Raw genomic sequence first — 25,769 nt, 5'->3', positions numbered from 1 at the left:
TATACACGTGATTGTACAGTTCTAAAAGTAGCTGTCATCAGTCAATCTTGTACCAGAGTTTTGAAGACAGCAAACATTCTGACATTACAAATGCCATACATACATACAATTATAGCAGAATCTGATATTTTTCTGCTCTCCCAAATAGTATATAATTGTTTGGTACATAGTGGTAGGAATTTACAAATGATTTATGAAAATTCTATATGTTTACTATAATCATGTATATTTCACCTTTTATGATGTATTTTTCACTCCCAGATGATGCATTGTACTTTGGTAGACGGCGGTAGGAATTTACAAATGACTTATGAACACTTTCTATGTGTGTACTACATGTATGTTTTTACCTTCTATGGTGTTTTTTCTCTCCCAGATGATACACTTTGGTAGTAGGAATTTACAAATGACTTATGAAAACTTTTGATGTCTACTTTATGTATGTTTCACCTTCTATGATGTATCTTTCTCTCCCAGATAATAGTCATTTTACTTTGTTTGGTACATGTTGGTAGGAATTTACAAATGGTTTATGAAAATTCTATATGTTTACTACACGTACATTGTACATGTATGTTTCACTGTCTATGGTGTATTTTTCTCTCTCAGATGATGCACTATGCATTGTACTTTCTTTTTTGGTAGATGGTGGTAGGAATTTACAAATGGTTTATGAAAACATTGTATGTGTACTACATTTGTACATGAGCACGTCGGCAGAATACACTGTGCCTGCGCAAAACCTTGATTTTTCATGGTTTTGGTTGGATTTAGTCAACGTTGCATCAGAATTTTGCCTGTTGCAGAAGATATCTTTTCTGACATAACATTTGGAAACTACAGATGGGATGTCAACCTTATATATATATGGGAATATAACCTCGTATGAGACATTCTGCCGAAGTGCTATGCACGATACATTGCAGGTTTCACACAGGTGCAGTACGTTCTGCCGACATGCTTACTCATGTACATGCACATAATGTTTCACCCTATGTGATGTATCTTACAAAGTTTGCCACACATGACCCTCAAAGCTTCCTGCCCCACGGGATGGCCTTGACTCTGTAGAACTTGGTGCCGACGGGGACCTTGAACCTGTTCTGGGGCTGGAAAACAACAGAAAAGATTTAGAATCTTTAAAAAGCTCAGGCCACACCAATTTAATTTGTTGTTTTTCGGATTTTTTCAGAAGAAATCAGGAGCCACAGAGCCGAAAAAAATAAAAACAGGCCTAGGCATCATATGATAGCCCTACATGTACATGCTAAGATAGGAGCCATGAAGTCAACATACCAATTTGGTTCGTAATTCAATGAATTTCAAACTTTTAATCAAACCACTGCATTGATAGATGAAAAAACTGTAACAACTCTGAAGAGAAGGGACTTCCTTCAACTAGTATTGTTGGGGCCAACATATGAGTTTAAGAGCCTTAAATTTTTATTTTCAAAAACAACAAAATGAATCACTGGCATTACTGTGGTCAGGCAGTGTTCATATGGAAGTAAGTCTTGGAAAGCTAATGTCTGATCTAGTACCCACCTTCTTAGCCTGGCAGTACTCCTTGTCTGTGATCTGTCCCAAAACCCATGGTTTCCTTGGGGCACCAGGAGCTGGGGGAGGTAAAGGTGAAATTTGAAATAAAATCTATATCTACAGACAACTACTGAAAACAAAGGAAAATTACAAACTTCAGATATTGGCAGACCTTGCCATATTGAATTCATAATAGAAATAATTGAATGTTATGTGCACTCAGAAAGACATGAAAGACAGAAGAGCATATTTTATATAAGGTAAACATGAAGGGGAGGAAGGAAGGTCCTACTGGCTTAAGTTTCTTACCTTTCGCTAATAGTAAATAGAAAGGAAAAGACAGTTAAAAGGGGCAAACAAATTGCAAAAAGTTCTAAATACTCAAAAGTGTATATAATACACAAAGTGGAGAATTGTATAGATCATATTAAGTTTAATAACAAAAATGAAAAGTGTGACCTTAAAATAGAAAAGTTGACAAAAAAACTGAAAATAGGTATAAGAAAAGGAATATTTCAATGAAATAATGATCATTTGGAAAAAATGCAACTTTATTTCAGCATTAAAGTATAAAACATTTCTGTGTCTGACCTGACTTGAGGTCCAGTGCAGGGAGAGAGTCTGAGTGTAGGAAGTACAGCACCAGTCCCACGGTGAACACAACGTAGTTATCATGTCTCTCATCCAGACAGATCAACACTATGTCACCAATCTGGAAACTACGGGTAAACAACATGGTTAGGAAAAACAGAACAAGAAAGGTAACATACATAATGTTAACCTTTGCATATGGTCTGCTCTGTTACTCAAACACATTCATATAATTGTGACAGGAGTATAAATCCCTCCTGGTATAAAATTGCAACATGATGTAACCCAACACCAGTTACCATAGTGACAGACATCTGGTTCAGGCCATTAACCTTATTTGTTTGGAAAGGAAGAAGAGGAAGAAGAAACAGAGTTTTCCTTCAGGGAAGGTAGACATAAAAAATTCATAATTATCATACTCATACACTGTTTGTTCTGTTTTCTGCAACTGTCATTCCAGCGCCCAATATACCAGTTTCAAATCTGTGCACAAAAATAATTCAGAACTTACTCCTTGATGGCCACTTTCTCTGTAGGTCCTCCCAGGGCAGACATGGATCTCTGCATCTGAGTCGGAAGAAATCATAAAACTTCTCAAAATGTACTTCAAATTCTCTACATATTTTGTCTGTAGTTACAGGAACAATACACAAGAGTTAGCTATGCCTATATCAATAGATTTATACGTAAGGTACAGCTCACCAGTCTCTGGCTTAATGTCATACATTCCTCTTCTTTCTTCCTCAAACTCTGCAAAAAAACATGCAGTATGGTCAGATTAGCCTTTAACATGCAGTGAGTTTTTCCAATGTGTGGTCAATCATACTCGCAACAATGTCAATGAAAGGAAAGATACAATCAGATATCATAATGAAGGGTAACCTTATCCACATTTCATAATACCAGTGGTATTTTCAGTTATAATTTATAGCGTAGAAGTGTGGAAGTCTGAATAAGCTGTTTACCCACCATTTCCAGACTCCTTATTCTGTCCTCTTGAGCTTCTGAGCCTGGGGAATCACTGTAAGAACAGAGCACACAATACAGTAACCTTTCAACATGAAACTTGGAACTAGAAAGGTAACGTTTGCAAAGCAAATGTATAATGTTTACCTTAACATGGTCTAGCTCAACTGCTTCTCTGTTTCTTGGCAGCACTAAGTAACTTGAACATTTACCTAATGTACTACGTGCCTCAGTGTCATAAGGCAATGGTTAAAAGTGTATCAATCATGTTACACTGGCCACTGACAATATTTACTAAGTACATAAATGTGTTGGGTTATACCATTAAACATTGGAAAGGGATGTTGCTTGTACAGATGTAGCTTACTTAGATGTACTATATGCTATATTGAAAATTGAATTACTGATCACCTGTGAAGTTGCTTTAGCCTCACACTATCTCCAAAATATTGATGTATTTATAAAGGAACTGGTTAAGGCATTAGAATGATATTTTCTTATCCAAATAAACAATGCTAAAAAAGCTAAGCAGTTTTTGTACCCTTGAACGATTGGTGTTGACTAGAACAAAATATTACAGTAACTATATACTTAAGCTTTGCCTTGGAAGGTGACTTACACATCCACAGGAAAACAACCATGGGCTCTGCACCGTCAAGTTTGAAGATAGAAATTCATGAAGAACTGTCCTGCAGCATCTGCCTGGAGCTGTTCACCAGGCCCAAGGTGCTGCCCTGTCAGCACACCTTCTGTCAGGACTGCCTGAGAGACCATGCAGAGGTTCGGACGCCCTTCGAGTGCCCAAACTGTCGTCGGCAGATCAGGCTGCCACGCCAGGGGGTCGCAGGTTTGCCAGACAATCTTATCACGGCAAGTATGTGTGAGAAACTCCAAAAACAAGAAGCCCTGTTAGAGGAAACAGTGAAGCAACCCCAGTCTGGAAACAGGTGCAGCTTTCACCCCTCAGAAGAAGTCAAGCTCTACTGTAAACAGTGTAACTCGCCAGTTTGTACTGAGTGTTATGATGACAACCATGATGGACATCCTACCACAGGCCTTAAAAAGGTACAGGAAAGGAGATCTACAGTCCAGGACTTGATCAATGAGGGGAGGAACATTCTGGAAAGTTACTGCAGCTTTATCAAATGTCTCGGTGAAAGAGAAAAAAAAATGGATGAACAGAAACAGCAGAGAGAGAACGGCATCATTCAGGCCTACAACCGAATGGTGCAAAAACTTACAGAGAGAAAAGACTTCCTCTTGTCTGAATCAGAGCAAAATCACAGCGAGAACTTAGAGAAAATACAGACTGAAAGGGACCCAGTGTTGGCAGATATTAATGAACTGTCTGCTGCCTGTGATCGAGCAGAACAAGAGCTGCAGCAGGGATGGGTTGAGTTTCTCAGTCAGCAAACCGCTTTGACAGAGGTGGTAGGAAAGTACAGAGGAAAAGCAGCACCAACTCCACCTGTACAAACCCAGCCTGCTGTCTTTCAGCCCACAGACACCCCTGTGCCAGTACTGGGACATGTGACAGTCCAGTCTCTCCCATCTGCATCAATCCCAGAAGCACCTGCAGCAAGGGGCACAGGTCATCACCATGGTAACCAAAGGCAATCCGTCAAGTCCCTCCCATCTGCACCAATCCCAGCAGTACCTACATCAACATGTAGCAATGATGCAGCAAGGGGCACAGGTCATCACCATGGCAACCAAAGGCAAGGTAACCATCAGCCTCAGAAGGTGATATTTGGCGGACCAGGATCAGGAACTGGACAGTTCTGGGGTCCATGTGGTGTTACAGTGTCAGATGAAGGGGAGATCTTTGTAGCAGACTGTGGCCTGAGGGACAATCAGAGAATCCAAGTCTTTACGCTGCACGGAACATTTGTCCGTCAGTTCCCAACAGTCGTGTCAGGTGAACTGAAGATCAGACCAGATGATGTGGCCATGGACGAGGAGGGGAACCTGTGGGTGGTGGGAAAGTCCATAGGGACATTCTCTGCTAACTATGCTGTGCAGTACAACAAACAGGGCAGGGTGCTGAGGAAGTTTGGCCTACAGAAGTCAAGGATGTACAGAGGAGTTGCCGTGGACACCAGGAGGAACCACATCCTCATCACACAAACCACAATGGACAGAGACAGCGGGCATGATGAAGTGCAAGTGTTCAGGCCAGATGGAACACTTGTGAGAACTGTGGGGAGGGCATCCAAGAACATAAGCCAATGGGGACATCAGGAAATGAGCTTCCGGTATCAACAGTACATCGCAGTAAATGGAGAAGAGAACATTCTTTTGACTGACCCAACAAATCATTTTGTCTATGTGTACAAGGAGGATGGACAGTTTCTGTTCCAGTTTGGAGGTGAGGGAAGTGGTGAAGGTCAGCTGAAGCATCCACGTGGCATCTGCACAGACAGGGCAGGGAACATCATCGTAGCAGACCAGGGCAACAAACGTGTAGAGATGTTTGACAAGGCAGGAAGATTCCTCAAGCACATCACTACAGACATGGAGGGGCCACAGGCTGTTGCCATGGCAACACAGGAACAGCTGGTGGTGACTGATCATGGGAACCAAACAGTCTCCGTACTTCACAACTACTGAAGCTGTTGAGACTAGGACACTACAATGTAGTGTAAAAATCAAATTTACTATACAGTAATTTGACAATCCTAGATGTACATCTTGGGAAGACAGTCCCATTTTGGGACCAAACAAGGAGGTTATATCTCGGCCTATAACCTCCTTGGGAACAAATAATCATTTCTCTATTGTTCCAGCAAGATATTGGCTTAAAGGAGCAGCCATTTTGGGACCAATGAACCATTAGTAATACTCAATATCCTGAATATTTCTGTGCAAACTTGTCTTAGTTTAAATGAGTGGCCATTTTGGGACCAAAGTCCCGCTAAGGTAAATGCGACATTAACATGCACCTTAATTTTATTTTGCTCTTTGGTCTAAGTGGCAGGGTTGCTAACCACTGGACTATGCAGGCTATCAGTATATAGAATTGTACTACAACATACTAGTTTTATTTTGACCTTTGCTCTGAGTGGAACACAATGTCTGTGGCTTCTGACTGGCACCAATAATGAACATCAGAGGTTCATAGCAAACTTTCATCTAGTATAACAAACATTGGTTTACTCACACAGATAACTGTACTTACACAGTCTGTAGTCATGAGAGTTTGTTTTCAGTATTGGATAAGGCTGTAAATGATTATCTAAAAAAATTGTACCTTTGAATTCCCTGCAGAAAAAGTGTTTTTATTTCAAGTTGTGTTGCTTTGTGAATACATGCACAAGTTTGCTTGTAAAGCAATATTTTGAAATAATTATAATAATAACTGATAATTGGTGATAAAGAACTTGAACTACTGACAATGTTTTACTTTTATTATTACTGTTTAACTATTTTGACTTACAAGGACCATGAGTTTGTCATTTACAATTTTAAGTCAGTGACACCGTTTTTGTGCTTCAATTAGACTTTGAATTCTTTTGAATAATAAAACAGGATACAAATGCTGATATCTGTGTGTTTGAGGTGATTTTCAGAACAAAAAAATACAAATGTTTTTGCTGTGTTTTTTCCGTTTCCATGAAGATTAACCATACCTGATGGTGGTGATAGCAGACATGGTAGAGACAGTCATGCCTGTAGCTCCCTCCATATCCCTTACAGCCTTATGTCTCAAAAGGGAAAGATAATAAAGTACATTTTTTTGGTGACCAGCCCCTCCTACTCTGACCTGCCTCTTGCTACATAAAGTAATTCAAACACCACTGGGTGTCTGCTACAGCACCAGTTACCATGGTGAGAGCCATCTGGTCCAGGTCACTGACATCAGTCTTTGAAGAAGAAGAAGAAACAGAGCAAAAACAGTATGTTTTCAGTTACCAGCCCCTTCAACTGTACCCTGCCACTTGCTACATAATGTAATCCAAACTGGAGATTGGGGCTTGAAGTGCAGGGGACGTGGGTAGGCGGGGGTCTTGTGATCGCCATGCACCATCCATGTTACTAACCATGGCGAAGGACAAGAAGACAAAAACCATAAGTAACTACCTGATAGTGGTTATAGCAGACATGGTAGACACAGTCATGCCAGTAGCTCCCTCCACATCCCCTGCCTCCATGGCCTGCTCGATGGACGGCGTTCTCTCGTGAGAAACCCCCGACGGTCTCTCCTCGAGCTTCTTGTTTGCATCATCCAAGTCTGCCTGAAGTGCTCTGGGGAACACAGAAAAGACATGAAGTTCATAAAGTTATCATCTATCAACTTCGTGTGCAACTCGGAATCGAGAGGTCCCGGCTTCGAGTTCTGACATGCCACCGATCTTATGCCCTTGGGAAAGGCACTTTACATGACTTTCCCCACTAGACTCAAGTGAAAATGACTATTGTCTGTCCAGTATTCGTTTCTATGTGCGGGACACAACACCACAACAGCTGCCTCTGTTCCATGTGTATTGCACTGTTGCAATTTCAATAAATCAAATCAAATACACAGGATGAATTTTAATGGCTGTTGGAGGTTTTTGTGACTGGCCAGTTAAAAGTTTACAGATTAATAATTTTGATTCGTGATGCCGTCTACAGTAGCCTGGATGCCAGACTAACTTTCTAACTAACTGAGGGGTGTGTCTGTGGTAAAATTTCCTTGGGGGCATGTTGGCCCTGGAGCCGAGGAGCTGGCCTGTGTAGGCCCTATCAACAGCCTAGCATCTGGGTTGTATACCTTCAACTATGGCAAGAATAGAACCTACAGCTTTGGATGCATTTTGATTGCCTAGGCTCCTTACCAAACAGCTTGTTAACATAACAAGATCTACACAGAAGTGACAAAACCATCATGAAATGTGGCCACTTGAATTGGTACCCATACATGTAGCATTTAATGTATTTAAATGTTGCACTAGTAGCTACTTGAAAAAGCATCATGCTCCCCTCATTTCAGGATGACAAAAGAAGGTCACAATGGTTCAGACAATACATAAATTCACACAATACATTCAATAATTCATACAGCAAAAATCTCAAAATACCTGAGTTCTTCCTCCCTCCACTGAGCAAGTCGCAGCGCCCTCTCTCTTTCGTCCACGGCAGCAGCGATGGCTGACTGGGCAGTCTCCAGGGCCTCTGTAACAACAGCACAGATATGAGCCTGTGTTACACAATCTCTTACTGTCAGGGGTAACCTGGTAACCAGTCTATCGCGGTTAGGGCAGATTTTCTTCAGGGCTGCTGAAGCTCTTCCCCGCCCATCTCAGCTAGGTTCCCAGGTGGGTTTTTGACAACGGCGTGCCAAACTCTGTCACAGGCACAACACCGCTACCAGGAGGTCTGTTGAGCCGGAGGAGGAAAACTATTAGAGCCCCAAAGAAAGGCTGCCCCAACCACGAGAGACTGGATACCATGCTATGTGGGGGGATTGGGCCTGTCCCCGAGAGCTTGTGGTCAAGCACCTCTAATTCCAAAGAACCATTGCCATTTCCAGAACTACCAATAAGACCTCTGTAACAACAGCACAGAAATCAGCACCACAAACAGGGATCACCCCATCTTTCTTCACTTCACTTTACTTCAATGTATATGTACAAGCAGGGCTCGAAATTCATTTTTGGGAACTCTGCCAACACTGGTGCACCCAACCTAAAAAATTGGGTGCTCAAAAAATATTTTGGGTGCACCATATAAAATGAAATTAGTATAATGTCAGCAAAAACTACTATGTTTCATTTCTAAAGAAAAGTACTACAACAATAATTTTATCAATTTTCTGACACTTGAACTAAGAATATGCTGTATACTAATACATTTAACATCTTTTTTTATTCTAAACATACAAAACCCAAGAAAATATTTGGGTGCACTGGTTGCCCTGTCCTTCTCAGCCACTCAAAACAATATTTCCGTACGTACCCAGAATATAATGAAGCGTAACACACAAGCCGTCTCACCCTTATCAGTTCCCCAGTCCTCCATGAGTTTGTGGTGGTTCTGTCTCAGGGCTTCGATCTCCCTGTCCTTCTCAGCCACCCAAAACAATACTTCCACACGTACCCAGAATATAATGAAGCGTAACACACAAGCCGTCTCACCCTTATCAGTTCCCCAGTCCTCCATGACTTTGTGGTGGTTCTGTCTCAGGGCTTCTATCTCCCCGTCCTTCTCAGCCACCCAAAACAATACTTCCATACGTACCCAGAATATAATGAAGCGTAACACACAAGCCGTCTCACCCTTATCTGTGCCCCAGTCCTCCATGAGTTTGTGGTGGTTCTGCCTCAGGGCTTCTATCTCCCCATCCTTCTCAGCCACCACTTTACTCACTGCCTCGTTAAAGGCCACCTGCCGCTCCGCCTGCATACTGGCCTTCAGGCTGGACATCTGGCTCTCCAGACTCTGTGGGGTGAAGAATAGTAATCATCTGTGAATGATTTTATCAGGTTGGCAAGATACTGTATACCGGTAGGAAGGTTTTTTATCACATTTCGGTGACCATCTTGTTCATCTTCTTCAGGGCAACAATGGCTAGTTCAAATTCTTACTGCAGTTGGGTGTTGCTGTTGCTGAAAGGTAACATAATCATCAATATGAGACAACATGCTACATTTGGGACCGCATTTGTAATATTGCAGCAGCAATACCTAGCTGCAGTATGTATCAGAACCAGCCATTAGTGTCCTGAAGAAGGTGACAGACGGTCCCTGAAATATCAGAATCTGATGTGAAAACCCACTGGCTGCATGCTGGCCTTCAGTCTAGACATCTGGCTTTCAAGACTCTGCGAGGTGCAAAACAAAAAACAGTTCTAAATGTCTCACTGCATTGATGAACGTTACTCCAATTTCTTTAAGACCATATTTTTTTCTGGTCTCAAAATCAACCTGCTACATTTAATAATTTTTAACTGTGAGTGCTAAAATATATGGTCTCGCAATGAAAGCACTTGTTTTAGCATGCAAGTTGTTCCAAAGGCCAGGTTACGCAGGAGCATGATTGTTAACTTCTTTGGAAACACAGAAGATGCGTTGTCAACTAGATCTGTTAGTTCATCTTAGGATGTCAGCAAGCTGTGAATGGATTTAGGTGATGTCTGTCCTTGGTGCTGAAGGTACTACTTAACAACTCTTCCATATGTATTTGTAAAACACAATTAGCAAAATGGATAGAAAATCATCCCACTTTTGTGTAGAATCTAAAAAGCTCTTGTCCTCAAATAATCCATACCTTTCTCAGACTGTCGAGCTCTTGTTCATGTTTCTTCCTCTCCTCTTCCATCACCATGGTAACTGCATCCCCAGTGTTCCCAGCAGCACCAGTCTCCTGTCTGACTCCTCCCAGTGCTTCTTTCACCGCTGCAGCTTTCTGAAGCTCAAACGACTCTTTCAGCTTTTCTATCTGCATTTCGAAAATTCTGCTCTCCTCCATTTTCTCTTCTCTCAGTCTGTTCATCTCTTCTGTAACCTTCTGTCTCTCAGTTTCAACGGCCTCTGCCACAAGACTATCCTGCTGGGTTTGCATCTTTGAGATCACAGTTTCCTTTTCTTCAAGTTGTCTTTCAAGATCAGTTTTCAGTCCAGCTAAGGAATTGGCTTCATCGTCTTTCTCCTTTTTCAAGTCTTCAAGTTGCTGCTTCAAATGTGTGATTTCGGATTCTTGGCTACTAATCTGTTGTGTAAGACTGGCCTTAATCTCAGTGATGGCATTTTCCTGCTGTTCTTTGATGGCTGTAATTTCTCCCTCGAGGGTCTGTTTTGCGCCTTCTTCTGTTTCCCGAAGCCTGCTCTGTAGAGCAGCAAGTTTATCTTCCGTTTCCTTCGACTGTTTGTCAAAGTTATCCTGCAATTCTGCAACAATAGATTCACGCTTCTGTTTCTCCTCGCTGACAGCCTTTTCTATAAGTTCAGCCTTCTCTTGCTCTAGTGTGTCTCTCAGTGATTTTAGCTCTTGGTCCTTCTCTTCGAGTTGTCTTTCTAGTTCTGCCCGTAGTTTTTCCATCTCCCCTTCAAACTTCTGCTGGTCCTCGGAAACTGATTTCTGCAGTTCCTCCTTTTGCTCCTGAAAGTGTTTCTCCAACTTCGCAATAGCGTGCTGTTTCTCCTTAAGTTCCTGTTCGTGACGAGTTTTCAACCCTTCCACTGTCTCTTGTGATCGCGATCTTTCCATCGAAACCTCCTGTTCCACTTCCTTCTTTTCCATCTCGAAAGACTTTTTCATGGTCTGTACGAAATTCTCCCTGTCTCTTAATTCTTCTTCCTGTCTGTCCTTTAGCTTCTGAATCTCAGATTGAGACTTCTCTCTTTCCAAATCTACTGCTGCTTTGATTGCCTCTTCTTTCTCAGTCTTGAAGTCCTCCTTCATTTTTGTAATTTCCTTTTCCTTAGCTTCGATTTCTTGTAACGCCTCTTCGCACTTCTCCTTGTGAATCTCTAGCTGCGAGATCAGCATGTCCACTTCGGTCTTTCTGTCCTCCGACATACTCTCTCTCACTCTCTCTATCTCCCCGTCCCTCTCTGCCTTCAGGCTCTCCACTTCGTCCGCCAGTTCCTTGATCTGTTTCTCCAGTCGACCCTTCTCCTGGTCCATGGCGTGTTGTATCGTCTCGCAGGCAGACTTCAGGTGAGTGTCGTGTTCGTCCTTCAGAGCAGCCAGCGCCTTCCCGTGGTCGACTTTCAGCTTCTCCTGGAGTTCCGTCACGGCTTGTTTCTTGGCCTCCTCGTATTCTTTTCTCAACGTCATGACGACTTCACCCTTCTCCGAGTTAAACCTCTCGGCAATGTCCTCCATCATGACTTCCTTTTCCCTCTGGAGCTCCAGAACGAACTGCTCCTTCTGTGCCAGCGTCTCTTTCATGTCATTGATTTTTGCCTTGTGCTCCTCTTTGAGGCGACCCTGAAGCGCTTTTTGCGACGTTTCGAACTCTGCTTTCATGTCGGCTAACTTCTTTTGCCACTCTTGGGCCGTGTTTTGCTCTTCTGTCTTCCTGTCCTCCAGTTGTTTTTGTAGAGCTTCGACTTCTTGGTTGATCTTTGTGCACTTACTTACCTCGGATTGGAGCTTTGCCTCGAGTTCCGCGGCCAACGCCTGCTTTTCCTCGTTCGCTTTTCCGACGGCGCCCCGGACCGCCGACTCCTGCTCACTGGCGACCGACTTCTCCAGGCCTGCAACTGCCTCGAACACCTGCTTTGTAACTGCGGCGACGTGGGACGACACCTCCTTCCGGTTGTCCTGCACCTGTAGTACATGTAGTGATTGGTTTATTTCTCACGAAAAAAAAATTTACAGCCTCGCAGTGCGCGCTATGACCTGTGCACTGAATTGAAATGGAAATACAAACAGGAAAACAAACACTAATACACAGCTAATTACAGATATCTAAAAGGATTATATGGATAAAATTTTTCTTTGACACATTAATAGGTAAATACAATAAAAAATACATATTATTAATACAGTTCTTAACTTATTACTGAGTTTTCGATCCTTAAAATAACTAAATCCATCAGTCATGATGAGAAAAATAAAACACCATCAAAATAATATTTGACAAACATGAAATTATTCGAAACAAACCATTGTCGGCAAACACAAATAATTCCCTCCCTTCTAACACTTTGTGCTTTTACAACATATTTGTGCCAGAATTCCTAGTGATGGTAGGTTTCTTGTTGAGAAGTGTTACAATGTAAGGTATAGGACTTTTCCTATATCGATTAGTTCGTGTTTATAAATACCTGCTGCCGGATGTCCACCAGGCCCAGCTTCAGCTGCAGCTGGATCTTGTTGTGCAGCTCGTGCAGTTTTCTGCACTTCTCCTCCGACTTGGCGAGCTCTCTCCGCGCGGACGCCAGCTGGCCCTCCAGCACGTCGATGGTCGACTTCCGCTCCTGTAGGCTCCGCTGCAGCTGGGCAGCATGGGTCTGGGAAGGGGACTTCACCTTTGGAACAGATAGAATGTATAATATTCTTGTCAAAGTCATGACATCTTGGCACACCTCTTCCTCAGGGACCACGTCAGCAGAACATACTGCACCTGCGCGAAACCCGTAATGCACAGCACTTCAGCAGAATGTCTCATATAACTTATTATAAGGTCGTATTTGCATATATAAGGTTAACACTCCGACTGTAGTTTCCAAAAGTTATGTTAGAAAAAATATCGCCTGCAGCAGGCCAAAATTCTGATGAAACAGTGACCAAAAATCCACCAGAAATCGTGAAAAATGGGGGGTTTGCACAGGCGCAGTACGTTCTGCCAACGTGCTTCCTCAGGGACATTTCAAACTCTATCTCCTGGAGGCTCTGCTGCAACTGGGCAGCTGCGAAGGGACTTCACCTGTGGAATAGGATGTTTAATATCCTTGTCATGTAGTGTAGTAGTAGACACTCACTTGCATACACATCACTTGTAAGACCGAACCTAGAATATGCCACAACAGTATGGGATCCATATACAAAGAAAGACAAAGACAAACTGGAAAGGGTACAGAATCAAGCTGCAAGATTCTGTATGAACAACTATGAAAGAGGTGCTAGTGTCACGGAAATGAAAGAAACCTACAGTGGGTCTCACTGGAAGACAGAAGAAAAACAATCTATAACACTGACTAAATACATAAGTTAAAGTTTTATTCATGCCCAAGGCTCAATTGCATGAACAGAAGGAACATTTGGTATAAAAACAGACAATTAATACATGTAGAACTACTGATAACTACTAAGAAATTACTAGTAAAAACTACTAATCTTTAACTTTAACCTTTAACTTTAAGTAAATAAGAACCATATAATTGCATACCTTTGCCCCCTCTGTCTTGACCACCAGTGTGTTCCCCACAGTTTCCACGACGGAGGACTCTACGGACTCGAGCGGTGTCCCGACAGAGCTGGACGGGCTCTTGTACCCCCCCTCCTGGAACTGCCACACGTCCGTCGCAGACATGAACTCATCCGGGCTCTCGTTCACCGACACAAAACTGTCGCTCACGACTGTCGGCCTCTTGGTGGGGCTGCAGGGGTAGAAATTGTGTGAGTTTTTTGTTGTTATGTCATTCTGGTTTGTATGTGATATGATTATCGTAATATTGCATAGTTTGTTAACCGTTTGTATTGCCTGAAAAGCAGGTTGTTATGTACCTGAGTGTTATTGCTGGTGAAATAAATAAACTGAAACTGACATATTTTTTTTCAGTGTTCTGTAATATTCCGAAATGTCAAAACTTTGTTCTGCAATGTACGTGTACTTTCTGCAAATGCACACTTAAAAGTCTGGATCTAAACCCATATCATATACAAAATCATCACACTTTGTACAATGTGTGTACCTTGTGTAAAAATCTTGCAAAAAAAATTGTGATCCTGAATATGTCCATGGCAATATGTTTTAGTATTTATGATTCACTGAGGGAAGAAAAACCCTGCATATATAGAACCTGAAGGAAGACACCCCTGTACAGAAGTCCTAGGGAGTAAACCCTAGCACAGAAATCCAGTGGGGATGAAATACCCCTGTAAAAAAAGTCCTAGGGAGCACACACCCTAGCCAAGAAAGCGAGTGGGAATGGCCCCTGTTACATTGTAATGTGATGTACAATGTCTTCATTTGTATCATTGTTGAATGGAAAAAAAACAAAAATGTGTGTACCTGCCGTACTCCAGATCGACGCTGTGGGAGTCGATGCTGTCAGGAGAGTAGGACCCGGACTCCTGCTGCTGCTGCATCCGGCGCACCGTCACGTTACTGGGGGGGGCACTGCGGTGAGGCACTGGGCGGGGGGCGTGAGAAGTTTCCGCTACCTGGATAAATAAATGAATGAATGGTTTATTTCAATACAAACTAGAATGGTACAACCAAATTCATTTCGTTACACATGGTCTAGCTCTCACAAACTACTGCTCTATTCATTCTCACTCATACATATTCATATATAACATATGGTGACCAGCCCCTCCAACTCTACTGTCACTTACTACATGATGTAAGCCAACACTGTCTGCTACAGTACCAGTTACCATGGTGACAGGCGTCTGGCCCAGGTCATTGACCTTTTTTTGTTTGGAGAGAAGAAGAAGAAGAAACAGCAAAAACAATGTTTTCCTTCTGCAAAAATAAACATAATAATTGAACCAGGAACTGAAGGATACCTGAGGTGTAGATTCCATATGTGCAACAGCGGGAGGACTTGTCATCCCCTCCTCCTTCTCTGGAACGCTGGCCAGCTCATCGTTTCTGGAGGATTTGCTGGAAATGGTGTCTTGGCTCTGAGACCTGGAAATGGTACAGAACGTTAACCAAGCTGCAAGCTATGAAAGGGGTGCAAGTGCCCAGTGTTCTAGACAGTCTTTCCATCATTTGACGGAATTTTGCAGCTCATGACAGACAAAAATTTTGCCCAATCAATCCATCATCTTTCACACAGACAAGAATCGGCGTGTAAAGATATAGAAAGTCGCTAAACTAAGCTTAGTCTACCAGCAAAATTTGGCCCTCAAAATGCAGTGTTTCAGAAGGTCAAGATTTCAAAATTTTCCAAGGGTAGCATGCTCCCAGACCGCTCCTACAATTGTCAAGCGCATCAAACAAAATTGAGATGACGGGGAATAAAACTAAGGCAGGCTAGAACAAGTTGCTAGTGCCACGGAAATACATGTAGAAACAAATCTACAGCATGCCTGCAAATCTGGTGTGCTATGCTGAAGGAATACATACCTGCTGTACTCTGACGTTGGCGTGGTCTGTGGACAGGCACTGGTCTCACTGGACGACCTGGAGGGGCCTACCAGCGTGGCCTGGCTGTCCTGTGACTTCTGACCCCGCAGTGGGGTCGGGTCATGCGAGGTCAGGCTGAAGTGCATGAAGCGAGAGGAATGCTGGGACATTTGCTGTAGTTCCTCTGGAGTTGGTACCCTGGGCAGTGAGGTAATGTTAATACATGTATTAGCATGAAAGTTCGTCTGAGTTGGTAAAATATATTTATTTTTCTATGCATGATGAATGGCAACATAGCTGTCTCAATGAACACTGACAATACTGCTGAGATGGCGGTTGACGCACAGGAATTTGTGCCTGCCCCTATGGTGGTTGATGCACAATAATTTGTTAAACTGCAAGTACATTGCAAGTACATGTAACATGGAAATAATGATGGCGAGTACAGTGTTATTAAGAACTTCTGTAGCTGAGTTTTTCTCAGACCACAAACTTCTGCTATCGTGAACATAAAGTGAATTACAGTAGTACCATTACCGGTAATATTTTACAGTGAATAATGACTGATGGAGCCGCAAACCTCAGAGACTCGGACAGTTCAGGAACCGTGTCCTGTAGAATCTGCACGTCCTCTTGGGTGATGAAGGGGAGGTCTTTGTCAAAGGAGTCGGGAGGTTTTGTCTGCAAGAGGAAGGGAGATTAAATAGTGGGCATCATGCTTAATGCCATCTTTCAGCTATGTCACTATGGAATAAGATTATTTCATACATTTTTTAATATCAAATGCTACATGTACATTAACAGCAATTCCTCTCATCCGGCAACTTCCTTGGCCTTCTCCCTGCTGCCTAAACCCTTAACTAATTAGAGATTTGAGAGCCAAATGATTACATGTACTTCAGTGTGCTAAACGTTAACTAAACGTATACAGACTGATCTCAGTTCTAATTATCTTCCATGCATCTCCTATTGGGTCGGTTAGTCCTCACTCTCAGTGAGTTGAGCTTGTCTCAATCATGATGTTCCTGACTTAGGGAGAAGAGACGCTGCTACATTTTTGTTCATACACGTAACCTTGGAGTGGCCTTTATGTCACACCTTGAAGCGGCCTTTGTCTAGTTAGGTGGGGACCAATGAGTATAAGAAAGAAAGTGCCTCTCCTTACCGCAAATCCTGGTGGATAATCTTCCATTCCTGGGAACATCATCTTTAAGAAATGTTTTCCTAGAAGAAAAATATTACAGGCATGTAGATATCTTAATCAGGAAACCTAAAAGGGATAACTGCTGATTCTATGCTTTACAATGTTATTGTGTGCAGTTCAAGTCCAAAACCGATAAGAGTAACAACCTCTACAAGGTTTCAGAAGTGTAGAAAGCGACTGGAGTAGAAATTGGCCAAGCAGAGCCAGGGGATTTGGTCTGCTGAATGTCAAATGTCTATTTGACCATTCTCTGCCCTTTCCAGCCATGTTCGAAGCCTGGTAGAGGCTACATTTATTATAAGAGTTGAACCTACTGAAGATGTTTTTGAACTCCTTTCTTCTGTTGACCTCCTCCTCCCTCATCTGTGTGAAGTCTTGTGACAAGTTCCCTGCCCACTGGGAGGAGGGGGAGGAAAAAAGAGAGATGAAGGCAGTTTTGCTACAGTAACTGTATAACAAATATAGCAAAAATTATTGCTTCGTCTTACAACTATTAAACATTAAATCAGTGATTTCAGACTTCTAGAAGCTACACAATGCTCGGTTCCTTAATTTTTACCATGTTGAATACAAATTTCTCGCAAGCCAGATTCTTGTATCCTATGTATCATGTTACTCAGTACGATGTACATGTAACATCACATTCTGATGTATGCATTTAGCCCCATGGTCATGAACATGCAAATAAAGATTAATCAATTCTAGAGCCAGCCAGATTCTAGTTCACCCCATTTCCTGTGTCTGGACCGTTTGACCTAATAGATGTCATTCTACCTGTCAATCAATCTTCTCCAACCCAGTTGCTATCAACCGATTCTGTCTGGACAAGAGATACACAAACCCACAGCTCAGCCACCCTAAACAATACTTCCGCACCCAGAAATAATAATTGCTGAATCATTCCCAGCAGATCTCATGAGACAAACGTTACAAGATGTATCACTATATTCTTTGGGGTGGGGTCGTGTGGCGCAACGGCAGCGTGTGCGACTTGGAATCAAGAGGTCCCGGGTTCGAGTCCTGACATGCCACCGATCTTGTGCCCTTGGAAAAGGCACTTTACACGACTTTCCCCACTATGGCGGGACACAACACCAGCAACAGCTGCCTCTGTTCTGCGTATATTGCACTGTTGCAATTTCAATATATCAAATCAAATCTTTATAGACATCTGAAGGTCTCTGGCATGGCCTGGCAGTAGCAGTAGTAGTAATAGTGGTATTATTGTAACTGTAGAAGTGGTAGTAGTAGTAGCAGCAATAGCTAAAGTAGTAGTCTTACCTGTAGAAACTGTTCAGAGAACTGCCTCCTCCTGTAGGTCTCTGCCACAGCCTGGCAGTAGACGGTGGGAGCCTCACTAACCTGTAGTTGTAGGTTTGTGTAGTTACAGTTTTATAAAGAAGGAACTCAAATTTTCTCATTACAAAGTGTGCAACATTTAAAATACTTGAGCAAACATTTAGAAACTACTCATTATTCAGTGGGATCCTTTGTCTTCCTCTGTCTTCAAAAAAGAAGTCAAACCCAGTAGTTTTCACGTCTAGTAGTTTCTTAGTAGTTCTATATGTACTAATTACCTGTTCTTATACCAAATGTTTCTTCTCTTCCTGCAATTAGCCCTCGGGCATGAATTTCCAAAAAAAACTTGATATAAAACTTGATATTATTCATACGTGAATAATTTCATCAGGATGGTGAATGATTGAATAGCAAAGTTCTTTATTCACAACCACTTGTATAGCAGATGTTATGACCATCTAGCATCTTCATCAGGGTCTAATATGATTGTAATATGATGATGATGATGATTGTAATGATAGCTTCACTGCACAGTAAACCAGTCATATTAGCACTGGTTTAAGATGGCAGACAGTCATCAAAATGTTGACTATTCAGTACAGATTAAATAATTGTTTTATTGCAAATTCATGCCCGAGGGCTAATTGCAGGAACAGAAGAAACATAATGTGGTATAAAAAAACAGACAATTACTACACATACAACTACTGATAACTATTAAGAAACTACTAGTAAAAACTACTGGGTTTGACTTCTTTTTTGAAGACAAAGGAAGACAAAGGATCCAACTTTTTCTGTAATTTGTGGGTTAATTAATGTCAAGTTTATGTTCATGTTCATGTTCCCAACCTGCTCCACGATCTCCAGGCGCTTCTTCAGGCGTTTGATGTTCTCGTAGTAGATGGTGAGTTTGCTGTCCAGCTCACAGATGGCCTTCTCTATGTACATGATCCACCTGGAATGAATTTCCACATTATTACACCAATGGGTAAAGGTATAGGGTACAGGGTAAAGGCAAAGTCCCATTGCCTTTTTGGGGCTATTTTTCAGGCTGTATACTCTACTGCATCCTGGGCGTAGTATTGCAATTGCTTTTTACCTTCACAACCAGAGTCAGGTGCCCATTTTACACCTGGGTGGAGTTAGGAAATTAGCAGTTGTGTGAAGTGCCTTTTCCAATGACACAATGTCTAGCCAGGAATGACAGGGATCGAACACATGGCCTCTCGATATCATGTCCACTACTTCCAACACTGTGCTAACAGTTCTCAATCTGACAATAATTCTCTGTACATAAAGGTGTTGGCCATTAAGCTTCTAGACACCTGGCCAATGGAAGCTTGTGCCAAAGGGCAGTTATACCAGATATACAGATACAGAAGCATGATATAGTAAGGTTAACTTGCCTCAGTCTAGTGTGCAGGTTTGCGGACAGTTCGTCCTGACCTTAGCGATGACACAATGTCATCAACATCGGATGTCCCTGAGTCATTCAGGCCACCCATATTTTCTTACCGGTATACCGTCAATTAGTTAAAATGTAATTTATAACAATGATGATTTCAAGGTTAAAAAAACTTTTGTTGTCAGGCTAATCTCTAACTTGCCTCAGTCTAGTGTGGAGGTTTGCGGACAGTTCGTCCTTAGCGATGACACATCGACGTCGGATGTCCCTGAGCTGTTTGTGGTTGTTGAGCATGACCAGCAGCTGCTTACGGTGGCTGGCACACAGGTCCGGCAGGATGGAGGGGTCGCCTAGGTTACTGCACCGACTCTGGTTCTGTACAAAAGCCTGGGAACAGGAGGCAGAATCAGCTGTTAGCCTCATTTTCTACTCACACTCACACACACACACACACACAGAGGATGGAGGGATCGCTGAGGTTACTGCACCGGCTCTGGTTCTGTACAAAAGCCTGGGGAACAGGGCAGGGGATATTTTTTTTTTAACTTCTCCATTGATACTAGTGGCAACGGTGCTGCTACATGGCAATATGCATAATAAAGGATATTCTAGCATCTACATTGTATATGGGGGGTGGGGAGAGGAGATATAGAGGTCTCCAAATAGTCCAATGCTACTGTGTTCATTTCTCTGAGGACCTTCAGCACCTGTTTATTTGTTTGTTTTATTACCTGAGCCATGTCCCCCTGTTCTTGAACTATTTTCCTGGTTCCTGCCGTAAGTTGTTCTAGTCCAATAACGTCTGTTCCTGTTTGTTTGTTTGTTTGTTTGTTTGTTTGTTTGTTTACCTGTGCCATGTCTCCCTGCTCCTGCACTATTTTCCTGGTTCCTGCCATGAGCTGTTCCAGCCCGTACAGTCTGTCCCTGTTTGTTTGTTTGTTTGTTTGTTTGTTTATTTTGTCTGTTTGTTTGTATGTTTACCTGTGCCATGTCTCCCTGCTCCTGCACTATTTTCCTGGTCCCTGCCATGAGCTGTTCCAGCCCGTACAGTCTGTCCTCCAGGCCTTTAATCTCCTTCATCTGGGGGTTGTTTAAGGAACCTGCAACACAACAGTTCTCTTGTTTTTGTGCGTTCTACATTTCAAACCTTTCCTTGCCTTAGTTATTACAAAGACTCGGTAAATACTGTAAATGCAGAAACTTTTGCAGTGGCAGTGGTTTTATTTTTGTGGTGACCTCTCCACCGCAAATTACTGACACCACAAATTACTGTACTACAGAATTGATTCAACTGTAAATTCAAGATAAGAAAAAAAGTACTAACAGTATATCATGTGAGACAAAAAAAAAACTTACTGTATACTATATACATGTATTTCTCAAGCTTTTTTGGTAACCCTTGTAAGCCCCTTAGCATTGATGTTTCTGAGGTAGAGAAAAGATGACCTGTAACCTTGGAGTTGCCTTCGGTCTTGTGACATGCTGACCAATGGGTAAATAATTTAAAAACATTTTTTTGTAACTTACTGAGAATATTGTTGCACTCTGTCATGAGACCCTGTAGGACAGTCTCATCCAGCTGTTCCATACATCGCACACACTGCTCCATCAGCTGCTCTAGGGTATGGCTGGGGTCCTGGAGAGAAATGAGTAAAGGATGATACTATACATGTACCTGAGAAATACATGTCAATGTGGTGTTTCCACTATGATGGGGAAGGAGGGTCTACATGTATGTTAGGTGTACATGTCTTGACCTGAACCTGTACAATTTGACAATGATGACAGAAACATTAATCAACAGTAACATAAACTGTTACACTTTTATTAAAAATGAACAGAATGTTTATTTTGACTTCAGATATCTTATTCAGAGAACCCTTGCTTACAAAAGGATCTCTCATAAAATTGGTGCTGTTTTTTCAATGCAAACTCCTAGACCATTACTTAAACATTTAGAACATAGAAGTTGCCAACCAATTCTCTATTGGTAAGGGGGAGTGGCAGCAAAGGAGAAGGCTAAACAGAAGAAAAGCTAAAAAAAAAACTACCTTAATTTCATAACATTAGTATTATCCCTGCTACATACCTTTGCGTTGATCCACTGCAGCAGAGTTTGAGGGTGAAACACGCGACTGGTGACCACCCCACCAGAGGACTGGATACTCTGCATGGGAGCTCCCTGTAGACAGGGCAGCAGGGGGATCTTCTCTAGCAGCTTTATCGTGTTGGGAAACCTGTAACATAAGGTAGACGTGTGAGGAAGCCTATGTTTATGTTTGCAGTTATGTTTATTTGCAGCCGGATGACTGGATACTCTGCATGGGAGCGCCCTGTAGACAGGGGAGCAGGGGGATCTTCTCTAGGAGCTTTATGGTGTTGGGAAACCTGGGGACACGAGAACATAGATGTAACAACAACTACCATGCTTCCAACATGTCATATTTTATACATTATATATCTGCCACTCTGGAAATATACTCTGCATGGGAGCGCCCTGTAGACAGGGCAGCAGGGGGATCTTCTCTAGGAGCTTTATGGTGTTGGGAAACCTGGGGAGAGAACACAGAATTGTTAGGATATGATACAAAAGAGCATCTTATAACATAATGCCAGCATGTCACAATTATGACTGTAGACATACTCTGCATGGGAGCACCCTGTAGACAGGACAATAGTGGGGTCTTCTCTAACAGTTTTATTGTGTTGGGAAACCTGGAGAGACAACACAGATGGGATACCAAGTAAGAACTACTTCCAGCATGTCACAACTATCTGCCACTCTGGAAATATTCTCTCCATTAAATCCTGAGCACCGTGTAAATCCTCATGTCAATTTTTTTTTATCTATCAGGCCACACCAATTTAATTTCTTGGTTAACGGATTTGCCGCTTCATTTTTTTCTGATTTGCAAATAAAAATAAAAATTCAAAATCAACTGCAAAATGCTTATATTTTGCCCTGAACAGTTAAAAACAGTCCTTTTCATCCTAGTTGGTACAGTTATTCCATCTTTCAATGCAATGGTATCAGTAAAAGTTCAAAATTCATTGTTTAAATTTTGAACCAGCCTGGTGTGTTGACTTCATGGCTTCTATCGTACCATTTTGGGCCATAATAGGATGCCTAGGCCTGCGTTTATTTTTTTTTTTTTTCGCCCGCCCGCTCCATTATTTTTCTAGGAAAATCCGTTAACCAAAAAATTAAATTGGTGTGGCCTCACAAGATTTTTTAAACAAGCAGGGATAAAACTTTCTATTTCATGTGACTTCAGCGTTTTAAAATGTTTGGTATCTTAAACATTGCCTCACTGTAACAGAAAAGCTCATTTCAGTGTTGTGCTGTGGGTGTTCTTACCAATAAACCATTACTGGCTACCTGTAACAATTACTTGCAATACCAAAAAAGTAAAGTACAGAGACTCACGTTTGAATGATGTCCATGAACTTTGGTCTGGTGACCAGGTACTGGCTGTACAGACCCTCAAAACTGTCTACTCGGATCTTGAATTGGCTGTGCAAGAATAGTTTACATCTATTAGTAATGTGTCCTATATACGATGTAAGAGACATTAGTTCAATATACAGTCAAACCTATGAAATGAAGACTAAGCTTTAGCTTCCAACACTAACTAACAAAGTATTGGGACTTACCCCAAAATTTGTCAAACCTGTCTACATACCACCAGGCCAGTGTGACCCCTTTTTCGAGGCCGCCTACATGTACTAGATAATTTTTCCTACAGGATTGGCACATCGAGAATCCTGACTATAGTGACCACCTGTCCACATAGACCAGATTTTACTGTCCCATTGGTGGTCTTTTTGGCAATTTTGACTGTGTGTCCCTTTTCAAAGATTTACAATCCAGTTTACAGCTGTTGCAACAAAATAACAGCAGATAGCTCAATTTCTACACCTACATTGTACCACAGTGACTGCTTGGTAGCAGGTGTGTTATGCCAATAAACCAGCTATACAGATACATGTACAAGTAGAGATACCAACTTGATTTGGGGTTAAAACAGGGTTTGGGGGCCTGGATGCCCACTGTACAGTATACTGTACATTGTAAGGGACTCTACATGGCCATTTTGGGGGAAACCACTAATAAAACACGGGGTCACAGTTTCTAACCTTGAGCAGTCCTCGAGATTGGCGATGACAGCTGCCCAGCCCTGCTGCTGTAGGTGCTGTTCATGGACCAGCTGTTCACACGACCTTACTGTGTCCTTTGCAAGGTCATGGAATTGCTGAAATGCGCAAAGAAGTAATACTATGTTTGTTCAGGAAAGATAGACTCTGTGGTAAAGGTGGTGGAGTTGCTGCATTCATAGCTAATGACATACCAGCTAAAAGACTGCACGATCTCGAAACTGATACGCTAGAGGTAATGTGGCTACAAGTCAGGCCAAGATGGCTCCCTCGTACTGTTCCAGTTCTTTTCCTTGGCATCATATATCATCCACCTTGTAATAATGACAAAACAGGGTCTGCAAACTTGATACAACCACTTACCCTTCCACCAGTTGGAACCAGTGATCACTCCTGCGTTCTCCTACCGCCCTGTGTACAACAACCACCAAGAAGCAAACCAGCCAAGGTAATGCGGAGGGTGGCAACTCCGGTGGCATAGTTGAACCTGGGACTCTCACTGGCCACGGTGGACTGGTCTCCTGTCTTCAAAGCCACTTCTGTTGAACAGAAAGCTGACGTTTTCTACAGTCTCATCATGACCCTGATAAACAACCACCTTCCTGTAAAAGTCTCTTCTGTGAGGGCCTGTGACAAGAAGTGGATGACCGAGCGAGTCAAACGTATCATCAGGGAAAGAACCATGGAGTTCAAACGCCATGGTAAATCTGCTCGGTGGAAGCTTCTTAGGAACAAAGCTGATACCGCCATCAGACAGGCAAAGTGGTGGTATTACAGAAATTTCGCACAACATCTGAAACAGGAAGACCCACGGAAATGGTGGAGTTTTGTTAATCGGGAGCTTGGTAGGTCGCAGGAAAGAGCTAGGCACATTACCATTGAGGGTAAATCTGACCCCGAAGTTGCTGAGGCCCTAAACCAGCACTTCTCTGAGGCGTGGTGCCCTGGAAATGACCTGTACTTGTTTCCCCTACAACGTCCTGCCAAAGCAGTTGAACTGTGCACGATTGGTGAGGTTAAGGCCCTGCTTAAGAGCTTGAACTCCACCAAAGCTAGTGGTCCAGACGACCTACCCACATGGACCCTGAAGCAGTACGCCGAGGACCTGGCTCCTGTCGTAACGCACCTGTTCAATGCCTCATACGAACAGGGTGTAACTCCAAGCATCTGGAAGGCAGCGAATGTTGTTCCCATCCCGAAGTCTAGGGGAGCAGCTAACCCGAGTGACATGAGGCCTGTTTCGCTCCTTCCTATTCTGGCCAAGCTACTGGAGAGGTGTATTCTCAAAAGACTCTTACCTGCCATCACTCCGGTGATCACCAACCAGTACGCTTACCTGAAGGGCTCTTCCACCGTCCTCGCTGCTATCAGGATGGTGCACACGTGGTTGACAGCCCTCGACTCAAGAGACAACATCGCAGTCCAGGCCTTGTTCGCCGACATGAGCAAGGCCTTCGATAGAGTGAATCATGCGATCCTGCTTCAACGTGTTAACGACGTGGTCAGAAACCCACGTATGGTAGCTTGGTTACACAACTACCTGCAGGATCGCACCCAGAGGGTCTCTGTAAACGGCAAGTTCAGCGGTTGGAGAACACTCACGTCAGGGGTACCTCAAGGTGGGGTGCTGTCACCCTATCTATTCCTGTTATTCATGAGTTCCCGCACCACAGTCTACAGGGATACCTTAGATGTGGGGTACGCCCGACGATGTGAGTCTGTCCAGGACAATCACCTTGGACACTGGCAGTACAGTGAACTCTATGTCAGCAGAAGCCACTCAACTTGACACCTGGGCACATCACAATGACATGTTGTTGAATGGCAAGAAGAGTCAGTCGTTGCTGATCTCTTTCAAGAGAAACATCCCTGCAATACCG

At 42.7% G+C, this 25,769-nt stretch overlaps 2 protein-coding genes across 2 annotated transcripts in view; one reads left to right on the top strand and one right to left on the bottom strand.

Moving 5' to 3' along the window:
• Positions 1–992: 992 nt before the first annotated feature.
• Positions 993–25,769, bottom strand: part of LOC109465158 (RB1-inducible coiled-coil protein 1-like) — a 33,826-nt gene continuing 9,049 nt past the window's right edge. Inside the window, exons 6-33 of the mRNA XM_019762304.1 lie at positions 23,872–23,987; positions 23,162–23,248; positions 21,824–21,971; positions 21,262–21,370; positions 20,716–20,834; positions 19,937–20,121; positions 19,179–19,284; positions 18,312–18,392; positions 17,345–17,426; positions 16,992–17,050; positions 16,407–16,507; positions 15,827–16,024; positions 15,262–15,385; positions 14,762–14,913; positions 13,916–14,126; positions 13,403–13,453; positions 12,852–13,055; positions 10,345–12,351; positions 9,072–9,516; positions 8,157–8,250; positions 7,217–7,341; positions 6,726–6,765; positions 3,100–3,151; positions 2,833–2,880; positions 2,642–2,697; positions 2,131–2,258; positions 1,546–1,616; positions 993–1,109 (exon numbers count right to left, since the gene is read on the bottom strand). Coding sequence (XP_019617863.1) covers positions 1,032–1,109; positions 1,546–1,616; positions 2,131–2,258; positions 2,642–2,697; positions 2,833–2,880; positions 3,100–3,151; positions 6,726–6,765; positions 7,217–7,341; positions 8,157–8,250; positions 9,072–9,516; positions 10,345–12,351; positions 12,852–13,055; positions 13,403–13,453; positions 13,916–14,126; positions 14,762–14,913; positions 15,262–15,385; positions 15,827–16,024; positions 16,407–16,507; positions 16,992–17,050; positions 17,345–17,426; positions 18,312–18,392; positions 19,179–19,284; positions 19,937–20,121; positions 20,716–20,834; positions 21,262–21,370; positions 21,824–21,971; positions 23,162–23,248; positions 23,872–23,987 — 5,277 coding nt within the window. The 3' untranslated portion in view covers positions 993–1,031. The remainder of the gene's footprint in view (positions 1,110–1,545; positions 1,617–2,130; positions 2,259–2,641; positions 2,698–2,832; positions 2,881–3,099; positions 3,152–6,725; positions 6,766–7,216; positions 7,342–8,156; positions 8,251–9,071; positions 9,517–10,344; positions 12,352–12,851; positions 13,056–13,402; positions 13,454–13,915; positions 14,127–14,761; positions 14,914–15,261; positions 15,386–15,826; positions 16,025–16,406; positions 16,508–16,991; positions 17,051–17,344; positions 17,427–18,311; positions 18,393–19,178; positions 19,285–19,936; positions 20,122–20,715; positions 20,835–21,261; positions 21,371–21,823; positions 21,972–23,161; positions 23,249–23,871; positions 23,988–25,769) is intronic.
• On the top strand, positions 3,158–5,895 carry LOC109465356 (tripartite motif-containing protein 3-like). Its single transcript, XM_019762568.1, has one exon. It carries the CDS (start codon positions 3,736–3,738, stop codon positions 5,704–5,706), a length of 1,971 nt encoding a protein of 656 aa, XP_019618127.1. The 5' UTR covers positions 3,158–3,735; the 3' UTR covers positions 5,707–5,895.

This window comes from Branchiostoma belcheri, unplaced genomic scaffold (assembly GCF_001625305.1).
Source record: "Branchiostoma belcheri isolate BF01 breed outbred unplaced genomic scaffold, Haploidv18h27 scaffold15, whole genome shotgun sequence".
Lineage (NCBI taxonomy): Eukaryota > Metazoa > Chordata > Leptocardii > Amphioxiformes > Branchiostomatidae > Branchiostoma > Branchiostoma belcheri.
The sequence above is the reverse complement of the archived record's forward strand: the minus strand, read 5'-3'. Positions and strand labels throughout refer to the sequence as shown.